General features: G+C 35.1%; 1 protein-coding gene across 1 annotated transcript in view; it reads left to right on the top strand.

Moving 5' to 3' along the window:
- Window positions 1–11,337, top strand: part of LOC115881366 (tyrosine-protein phosphatase 10D-like) — a 149,622-nt gene that overhangs the window by 134,302 nt on the left and 3,983 nt on the right. The window contains exons 18-21 of the mRNA XM_030898821.1: window positions 753–868; window positions 1,711–1,852; window positions 2,020–2,168; window positions 5,273–5,508. Coding sequence (XP_030754681.1) covers window positions 753–868; window positions 1,711–1,852; window positions 2,020–2,168; window positions 5,273–5,508 — 643 coding nt within the window. The remainder of the gene's footprint in view (window positions 1–752; window positions 869–1,710; window positions 1,853–2,019; window positions 2,169–5,272; window positions 5,509–11,337) is intronic.

Below are 11,337 nucleotides of genomic sequence, written 5' to 3'. Positions count from 1 at the left end.
GAGAAAGCAGCATGAAATGGTCAAACAAGGCTCTTTAATGCCATTCATAGATCCAAAATCCCTCTGCTGCATCGCAGAGACAGTCACATGAATGGACACTAGTCGGTGTTTTCAATCCAACAAATCTCTAGAATAGTGGAGGGAAGTCCACTAGTGCAGAGAAGTAAAAGAGTTCATAGTAAAACAGTCGCTAAAATTCATGGCAGGCCTGATAAGCAAAGACAAGACATTCAAAGCTGTACCGTTGGCAAGCGAACCTTGCGTCGGCGTTTACATGTATAGGAGTGAATCGCCATGACGATATCTTGTGTTGGAGAGAGTAAAAATAAGGCATTTATTACATAACTACTTGATCTGACGCTAGATTCCGTGCGCTTGGGAAAATACTTGCCTTCTCTCTTTATTCGGTACATCTTATTTTACTAAGAGTGTTGACAGTACTCTTCGTACACACGATTATCGGCACCCAGGACCAAAATGCCAGCCTTTAGTATAAATGTAAATCAAATCTAAATGTGTCAAAGCGTTGTAAAAAAATAAAAAAAATTGAGAAAAGTATAGTAAAGTATTTTGATGAAAAGTTACCTGGTCGTTAATGGATGACGTAAAAATAGTATTGAAGTCGCTTTTACCTTTTATTTTACTCGATGGTTCCAAGATTCAATTTTATTTCTGATTTTTGAATGCTCAAATTAATAAAACAAAAATTAAAATGTATCCATATTTTCATCTATGTACTGTAATATTTTTAGGGATTCAACTCACCAAGAGAATTCTTAGTTACTCAGGGACCTTTACATTCCACTAGAGATGACTTTTGGCGTATGGTTTGGGAATCAAATTCTCGCGCCGCTATTATGCTTGCTGGGCAATATTTGAATGTTTGTTTTACAATTACAGAACCAAAACTAATACCCACACGTTCTTGAGTATCTGCATTTTTAGCCGACCATACCAACAGGTTTGGTAGGCTATTAAGATCGGCAAAAAGTTTTTTAATTTCACTCAAAATGAGTTATTTGGGCTGGCAAATGGCCTAAAACACAAAATATTTTCAGGGTCTCTGTCTGTCTGTCCGTCTGTAACACGATAACTCAAAACTGAACCGATTTAACCAAATTTGGGTGTTCCGAGAATCTGGCTATTAGTTTTAGGTGGGGTGGGGGGTTGGAAAAGGGGTATGGGAGGGAGTTAAAAAATCGTAACTCCAAAATTACAGTAGCTAGCGAAACGCGGTTTTCTATTTAAGATTAGGGATATTATTATCAACATATTTCGTAGTGACATCAAAATCAGTCAAAGTCGCAGTTTTTGAGATTAAAAATATGAAATATTGTTTAAAAAATTATAACTCAGAAACGAAACAGCTAGCAAAACGCTGTTTTCAATTCTATCTATTGAGCATATTTAAACAAATTAACATATCTCGCTCTGTAGTCCGTTTTTGAGAAAATCCGTGTGGAGAACCACAAACTCCCATCGGACGCGACCCCAGGTGGCGGATAGGAGAAATAACTGCGGACCAAAAATTGAAAATTCCTTTACTTTGAAACTAAAAGAACTGTCTACCAACTTTTTATTAACATATTTTAGTATGGGCGGCTGTACGTGCCTCCCGGCGCCAATTTTTTTAATTCGGCACATTGCTTTTAGCATTTAAAATATTTATGTTATGGAATTATCTAATTATGTTTGGTATTTTTTTCTTAGATGTGTCGAAAAAGGTAGGGAAAAATGTGATCATTACTGGCCCTATGATACCATGCCAGTTTATTATGGAGACATATCAGTCCAGATATTAAATGAGACCAGATATCCTGATTGGAACATATCAGAATTTATGGTTTGCAGGGTGAGTCTATTTTATTCCCAATATTTTATAAAAATTACCACTTAAATTACATTTTACTAACTTGTTTTATAACTCAGACAGGTTCAAATTATACTACGTTTTAAACTGTTTGTTCTTTTCATTCTTTTTTCCTTTAAGGTTGACATATGTATCTCGTTCTTTTCCAGGGTGATCAGCAAAGAGTGGTACGACATTTCCATTTCAGTACTTGGCCTGATTTCGGCGTACCGAGTCCTCCCCATACGTTAGTTAGATTTGTAAGAGCATTCCGAGAAAGGGTACCTCCTGATCAAAGACCTATTGTGGTTCATTGCAGGTAAGGAATATTTTTAAATTATATTATCGGTATATACTGGTGATGGACATTGCGATTCTTTTAGTGAATGGAATCACACGATTCAATTCTTAATATTGAATCGACTCCTACGATCCGTTCATTTGAACGAACCACATGCACAATTTATGTTTCATAAAACCAAGAATCGTAACTGGCATTACAGGCGATAATTAGGTCGGACAATTCCTTAAGGGACCAGAAAAAAATATACAGCCTCTTTCATTTGTTTTTCAACACTTTACGACACTGGCGTAATTGGATTGATTATTTAATATTAAATTGTCAATCCAATTCATATATATACTATTAATTAAAAGACTTCTTTAATACCAATTTAATATTTTTAGAGCATATTTTATACTGATTTAATAATCATAATAAGTAGTATATAATACCGCATGATCGAAAAAATGGCGTCCATTTGGCTTGGAAATGAACAGCAGTAACATTCCTTTTTTATATTTTACATAAATACAGCTATCATTTTATAACCATCGCCGACGCCTTTTTTTATCATATTGAGCAGAGGCCAACAATATTTATTTGAAGTTGCTTAAAAACACGATTTCGTTTTTTAGCCGAAATTTAATGGTTTATAGTCGGTAAATATTAGACAGTTTTCGATGTTGTATTCGTTTTGACGCTTAACATAGGCGTATACTTTAACCGAGACTTTAACTTAGCTAGCGTTAAGTTAAACGTCACCTCTACGTCATCGTCGCTAATACAAATATAAGTGAGAAGCAATCAACTTTTTGCTATTTATTTCTATTAAACTTTTACTATTTCTTTTGTTGCTGATACCTACTTATATCACAGTTTAAACAATATAAGTATCATGTTGAACGAGGAGTTTGCAGCCCTTAATTCCTCGGACTCTGACAGTGACTTAGAAGATGTTCTGTTATTGGAAGTGTTAAATAGACACAATAATGTGAATAGAGCTGAAATGTACGGGGCCTTTAATCTCAACAATTTATCTAAAACTGAGTGTAAATTATGAAATGAACCAGTTTCGGAGAGAAAAAGATAAATTTACAACTTCTGCGCATGCGTAACGTTATCGTTTTTCTTATGTCTATCGTCCCTAAGATAGCGGGGGGTGACGTTAGAGATATACGTTAAATGACATTTCGTATGTCATTCTTGTCAGTTAGCGGCAAAAATATTAACGTTAAAATTAAATACATTAGGGAGTTTTCGTTGCTTACAAATTGCAATGCCGGTTAACGCTAATTGACAACTTTGACATTTCAATTTCGATTATCGTATATCGTAACCGCTCGATATTTTACGGACGTTAGCCAAAGCCGTTAACATAGTGGTACGCATGCGCACTAGCGCAGTAGAAAACACAACATTGAAAAAATATGATCTTTAAAATTTCAGTAAAACATTATTTATTTAAAAAATTATTATTTATTTTATCTGTGTTAAACTCGTTGGGAATTCTTAGTGCTTCAACTAATCGAGGAATGTCTTTTTTTCAAAGCGGAAATTAGCTTTGCACTCTTGGTCAGATAATATTTCTAGGTTGAACTCCCTATAAAGTTCTGCTCGATATTCGACGTTGTTTTCAAACCCTTCCAACAGCATAGCATCCTCCAAATCCAATTCATCACTAGAGTCCAATAAAATTAAATTGTCCATCTTATATAGCGATACCCAATAAAGTCATATGAAGCACTTTCAAATCAAACAACAATACAAAAACCAAAAATCATAACACTACGCTACGGGCTGTGCTCAGCTGTCAGTTTTCGGTTATCGTATCGTATGTCGGCTCCGAACCGATGAACCGAAAGTCCGAAAATTATTTTTTTATCTGTCAAAATAGCGGTTATGGTTACGTATCCGTTAACCGTACCGTTGAATTTTTTTAAAGCAACGAAAACTCCCTATTATACAGATACTCCCGTACTAAGCACAGCATAAATAGGTTTTTTCCTGTAGACGAATCGTAACTGGCAGAAGAATGAACTGACTGAAGTTGACTGTAGAAGAATCGTTTGCATTTTATGCCCATGATGTTTGTTTAAGGTTTTCGTTCAAGTCTAAATTGGTGCCCGACTCTCTATGCCTCTATCCCGGCCGTAGAAACGAACTAGTCGCATTGTGATCCCATTCAACTCTTACGACTCTTTTTTACGGCTCATCGTTCAAATTTCATGGATCCATGCTGACCACGATTCAATTGAACGAACCGCATTCTAAGCAATGAATTACTCTCACGGCTCCTTGAACGAACGAGCCGTAGAAACGAACGATCGCATTGTGATCCGATTCAACTCTTACGACTCTTTTACGGCTCATCGTTCAAATTTCATGGATCCGTGCTGGCCACGATTCAATTGAACGAACCGCATTCTAAGCAATGAATTACCTCTCACGGCTCTTTTGAACGAATGAGCCGTAGAAACGAACGATCGCATTGTGATCCGATTCAATTTTCTAATTTTTTACAGCTCATCGTTCATATTTTATGGATCCGTGCTGGCCACTGGCAGTGACCGAACACGTATTCATTTTTAATACTCATTCGAATGAACGACTCGTTCAATCTTTGACCCACCTCTAGTTCCTATCAGTTATTTTTGCTTCTATCATGAGAATCGGCTACTATTGGTTAAAAATGACGAAATAAATTGTTTCATCTAAATAGCCAAAAATTGGTATATTTATGTAAAATTAGGAAACTTTTTCAAATAAAGTTTTTCGAAATTTGGCAAATGTGTTGTTAAATAAAGTCAAATTTGACAGGTACCCGAGAGCAACAGAGTAAATTTTCTTATTTCACTTTTAAATTTGACAGGTACCCGAGAGCAACAGAGTAAATTTTCTTATTTCACTTTTAATCTAAATCAAAGCAGAAACTATCGTAGAAGTCAAATTTCTCTTAGTTATCTGTGAAACTGTATAATTATTACTAAAATAGTTACCAAAATCATTTATATTTACATGAAATAAAAATACGCAAACAATTTAAGACCTCTATATTAAATATTATCGTCATCAACACACTCGCTGTGTGTTTTTTGTGTATCAAAGAGGTTTTAGAATTTTACTAAAAAAATAAACTTTAGCGCTGGCGTTGGAAGATCCGGAACCTTCATCTGCTTGGACCGTATCGTCCAACAAATTCAAACTTCCGATTACGTAGATATTTTTGGAATCGTGTACGCCATGCGCAAAGAGCGCGTGTGGATGGTGCAAACCGAGCAGCAGTACATTTGCATCCACCAGTGCCTGCTGGCAGTACTGGAAGGAAAAGAGATGACGGGTCCGCCCAGAGAGATACACGAAAATCAGGGATTCGAAGGTAAGTCGATAGTGGTAGAGGTCGAGAGCTTTTTGGGTTAGCTAATAATTAATTCGAAATTGGCAAGTATTTACTATTGCCATATACTCTTATATAAAATAATAAAACAGCTATAAGCATCCATCACTTATTGAAAAAGAGATATCTCTGTTCAGATTTAAACTACCAAATAAATAAACTTAATGTCTCTTAATAAGTGCAAGTATTTTAACTAAGTAGTACGTTTTAACACCAAGAACAAGGTCCTTGAGGAGTCATTAAGAACTTTTTTCTTGAAATTATCTAGAATTTTTTAAAATTTTTAGTGCTATAGGTTAATTTTTCTGAAATTTCTTGACGGTGTGTTGCCTTGTAATGTTGCCCCAAACAAGACTTTTTACGGTAGTTTGTCATTTAATACTTTGATAATATAGTAGAGGCACTGAAATCTATCAAATAAAGGAATTAAAGAAGTATAAATGTCAAATAGTATATTTACTAGCTGATACTAGTAAATCATCACTAATTATTTTGTGACTTATTTTTAGTGACTAACATTTCTGTCTTTCGTTTCTCCTCTGTTTGTTGATTAGAAACAATTTTATTTAATAATTAATCATTTTTCGAAATACTGGGTGAAATTTAATTTTGTAAATAAACGGCCTTTGTGACCAAAGTGGACGGTCCCAGAAATGTGTAATGCCCTTCTTTTTAAATTGTATGCTATTATACAATTTAAAAAGAAGGGCATTAGAGTTGGTTTGGAAATGTAGATCGCTGTCTTTTTCTATGTAAAGTTTCATAGAAAATGCCGCCGATCATAATTTTCAACCCAACTTGACGCCTCTTTTTTATCATACATCATTTTAAGGCAGATTTACATACCGTGCTGGCAACTCATGCTTTTGGGTCGATATTTACATGTGTGGAAGTAAATCGCATAAGCATCTTATTAAGTTGGAGTGAGGGAAATGCAACCGTGTGTGCTTTTGCGGCGTTGCCACATTTCTCCGGTACGCCTTTCCCTACCAAGTAAAGTAAAATCACAATAACAAACGGCTTATTTTTAAAAGACTTTTTTTTTCGAAAAGATAACTAGATAAAATCATTAGATATGTTTCTGAGAATCTGAAATGGAATTATAAGGATATCGTAGGGTGTCCATTTTTTATAACGAGAAAACGTCAGTAATCGCGATAATTTAAAAATTCAACTTTTTAACACATACCATACCAACACGCCATAACTCAAGAACCTCTTCATATATTGAAATTTTTTTTTCATTGAAGTTCGGATCTTTTACAAGATGTTTAAATGAGAAAAATTCGATTTTCTTTCTATTCAGAATTTAAAAAAAAACGGTCCATTTACCTTCTTATTTGTGAAGATTTTCGCATCCTGTCTGCGAAGAAAATATAGCAGACATATTGAGAAAGTTTTTGAAAAAAACTATCGATTATTTCTAATGGATTTTGAGATATCGATTTTTGAATTCAGAGATCTAATAGCGCGACCACTGTCGAACACCGACTCTATTCCGCTTATTTTTACCAAAAGTGCAAGTGTTTCTTAACTTTTAAAAATTTAAAAGCTATAGGTAAAATTACAACGCCTCGTTAATAAATAAACAAATAAAGTATCACGAGACGTAATGAAATCCTGAAGCTGAACGCATGATGTACACCCTTCCCTAAAATTTTAAGTACTGATTAGGTCGACCGGTCGACCCCGACGAATTTGCTATATCTCCTTCCACGTCTCTTAGCAATGTGTACAGTTTCTCGGTTTATTTCATACGTTTGGCAACGTTTTTACTGTTCTCTCTTTGTTCAGTACATTATAAACGCCCATTGCATTGTACTCTTCTTACATACGGAAATTTCGACCCAAAACTAACCTTTGCCAGCCCTTAGTATAGGGTTTCCAACAGTTCTTTATTCCAGAGAACAGATTTTTTACACACCTAACTCAAAATCTAAAAAAATCGATCTATCTAGTCTATCGCCTACAACGTTTAATTAAATTGTTAATAATAATAATATACCATTTATTGTAATTCCTCTAGTACAACTTTTAGATATATTTCTATAGTTTTCATAAATCACAAAAGGATTAAAATTACTGAATAGGACTGTATTAATCTGGCAACAATGTGTCTTTCGCTACTCTCACTCGTTCGTACCGAAAACAAATATTTACGTACGAGAAATATTTGTGGATGCGATAAACGTGTTTTGCTTTTTTATGTTTAATTACTGTTGTATTTTGAAATAGAAAGTTTTGTAGGAAATCGCTTGTTTTATTTTACCAACTTTTGTGTATAAATATTTTTAAGAAAATAAGAAAGACACTCAACCGCATAACGGTTACTTAACTTTTGGGTAAATTCTTGACCTTGAACATTTGGTCGAGGTTTCAAAAAATGTTTCGCCTCTTGCGCTTTTTTAACTTCTCGTCCTTTATTTCTTGTTTTTGAAAGTTGGCAACCCTAAGTTATTGTGTTATTTGAAGTACAGAAGCTTAAAGGCGGGCGGCAACCTAAGCCAAGCGAAGATATGATTTGTAAAAATCAGCTCCCTTACTTTTAAATGCATCAGTGGCCACTTGAGCGAAACTAAACGAAAATATATGAACGAAGATTCAAATCGTAGTTTAGTTTCGCTCGTTTTAGTTAGTTTTTCGCAGCGATTAGTTCTATGATAGCATACCGTTTGTTTTTATAATCTTAGCTTAGTTTAGTTACGCTCGCAGTGGCCGCCTGCCTTAATAGAGGGTGGCCCGAACTGTATTTCGGAAACTTCGGCAGCATATTTTGCAGATAAAAATAAGTAAAAAAGTTCGTATAAATGCATGTCCTAAAATGCTTAGTTTCGGTGATACAGGGTGTAGAAGTTTCATTTTTATTTCGATTTTTCCAAATAATTTATGAAATTGGTGTCTGGGAGTTTTTTTGACATGAGAAATTTGATTTTGATGTCCTGCGTGTAGAGGGCGCCACCTACATATTCTTTAACTGGTTTGAAGAGTAATAACTTTTCGTCCGTACCTGCATAAAACTACTGAGTAAAAAAATCTACATTTACGACGTTTTTTATGTAAAAAAGGTCTCTTGGTAAAAGTCGCTACGAGTAATGGTTCTCGAGATATTTGGAATCGAAATTGTCAATACCTGTCATCATTGACATAAAAACATGTTGACCAAATAGTTATTATACTGAAATCATAAATTTGAAGTGTTTTTGTAAAAAACGTTGAACAGAAACTGTTTTATCATTATTTTTTCGCAGAAAAATTTATAATTAATTAAAAAAAAATAAAAATTTTCCAAATTTATTATTTCAGTCAAATAACTATCTACTCAACGTGTTTATTTTTTTTGTCAATAATGCTATGTATTGACTATTTCCATTCTAAATACCTTGAGAACGGTTGCTCGTAGCGATTTTTACCAAGAGATAAAAAATCACGGAAATTTATATTTTTTCACTCAGTAGTTTTATTAGTTTTATAAAGGTACGGACGAAAAGTTATTACTCTTCAAGACAGTTAAGACACATGTAGGTGGCGCCCCTTACAAATAGTAGGCATATTGACATCAAAATCCAAATTTCTCATGTCAAAAAACTCCCAGACACGAATTTTTATACAAATATTGACGTTACTTCAGAAATTATTTGGAAAACATCGAAATAAAAATGAAACTTCTACACCCTGTATCTCCGAAACTAAGCATTTTAGGCCATACATTTATACGAACTTTTTTACATATTTTTATGAGCAGAATATGCTGCCGAAGTTTCCGGAATACATTTCGGACCACCAAAAACTAACACATATTTTAATAAAATATGTGTTAGTATAACTACAGATTAGGTATCCTATAAGTTACAGATAATTTTAACACATACCATACACCTAATTCGTGGTACGAAAATTGTTTTTTATGACGATGTGCAAACGAGTCAAATTTCCTGTGCGCAAAAATAAACTCGCGTAAAATAACAATAAACAGCGTAATAGAGAGATATCGCTAAACCGAATAGCGTGCATGGACGTTAATAAGGCCAGGTATTATTTCCTTTACGTGAGGTGGTATTAACTCTCTTAATTTATAGTTATCGGATTGGAAAGAATTCTGATCGCGTCGCGTCCGCTATTTAAACTTAACCTAACTTTGAATTTAAAACTTTGAAATTGTTTTGTTTACTAGGTATTTTAAAACTAAAGGGCTAAAGTGGTTATTTTCAGTGCTTTATTGTTCAACGTCTGCCAGTGGGTTTAGGGCAACAAGCAACAAATTCTCTTAGAAGGGCTAAGTCGTCATCTGCTGTAAACCTAAGACTCTTTATAGGTTCTTTAGTATTGGAAGAGGTTGAATCCATATTTTGGGCCATATTTATTTAATTAAAACTAATCGCAGCTACTTAAATATCAAATTACCTAATAAAATTAAAGCAATAATTCAAACATAACCTAAAATAAAAGATCTCGCCGGCCGGCTCCGGTTGCCAAATACCCGCACATGCCCATTTAAGCAATGTTTAAACGTTATCAGAGGTTATTTAGAAAGAGCGCTTGGTGTAATTGATCCGCAAATTACGTCAGGCGGTAACGTTATTAGCGGGTGTTGCGTTAAAAATTGACTCGCGCCAAAGACTCGCGCATATCGTAACATTGATAAGGTACGCGTAAATACTGGATGACGCTATTCGGTTTTCCCAGGGTTTTCCGATATCTCTCTAATAACTGTGCCGGTCAGGCGCTGTGCACAATTTTAGAGGCCATAAGTGGGCGTGCTATGTGCGCAAACTAGTCACCTAACTAGTGCCCGATTCCGAAAATTGGAATCACGAAAAACAATAAAGAAAAAACAAAGATTATAATCTGTATAATCTGTGGTATAACCACTAACAAAATTTTAATAAAATTACCTTATAAAACAGATCCATTTGTTTTTCGTTAGTTTAATCGCAACACAAACGACTAAACAAAATAGGTGATGGATGTCTTATAAAAAATAATTAATTCGCTTCATTTCCCGCTTACACCCTACGTATTATTTTGTACCTTGCTCCAGACATGGTGTGGCATATTTAGTCAGTGTAAATCGCTGCTTTCTCTGCGGAGGCGCCGGCGCGGGAAGAGCGTCGCAGTGGCCGGCGTCAAGCCGGTCGCCGACCTGCCTCAGCTGGGCTCGCCGCCGCCCAACGGGAAGGAGAAGGAGAGGTAGCTTAGCGGGTGGTTGGCTACTACTACTGCACTTAACAGACTATTTTTCTGTCTTATACACGGCTCGAGGGCTTCATAAATTTGGCAAGGGTAATATATTTTTTCTTTGTGTAATGTTTTAAACGCATGGTTTGTTACTAAAATGCTCTCCGTTGAATAAGTAAATTAAGGAGGGAGTCAAATACTACTTTTATGTTCATGCATTAGCGACGGAAGGTACGTTATGGCAACCTCCTTTCTGTCACTTTTGATTTTTCTTGTGACAAATTTGAATTACTGCTAGTTGTGGCGTATTTTGTGTAGTAATTTTATACTTAACTGGTGTATACCTAGTGTATAGATCTTGAAAGTCATTGTGTCGAAATTTGGATTACTAGAAATAATTACTTAAGCCTAGTTGACACGGTCAAAATGTACTTGGATCAAACACACTTGGACACTGCGCGCGTCTGGCTTGGACGCCACTTGGATCGTGTTAAACGATTTTAATTCAGTTGGTACGATCGTCAGACGCGCGCTGCGTCTAGGTATATTATATCCCAGTACACTTTGACCGTGTCAACCAGGATTTATGCTTGAGTTCCAAAACTAAAAACTTGAAGAATAATGTTATCTACATTT

This window comes from Sitophilus oryzae, unplaced genomic scaffold (genome assembly GCF_002938485.1).
Source record: "Sitophilus oryzae breed Bouriz unplaced genomic scaffold, Soryzae_2.0 scaffold_1110_pilon_pilon, whole genome shotgun sequence".
Lineage (NCBI taxonomy): Eukaryota > Metazoa > Arthropoda > Insecta > Coleoptera > Curculionidae > Sitophilus > Sitophilus oryzae.
This window is presented reverse-complemented; position numbering and strand designations above follow the sequence as displayed.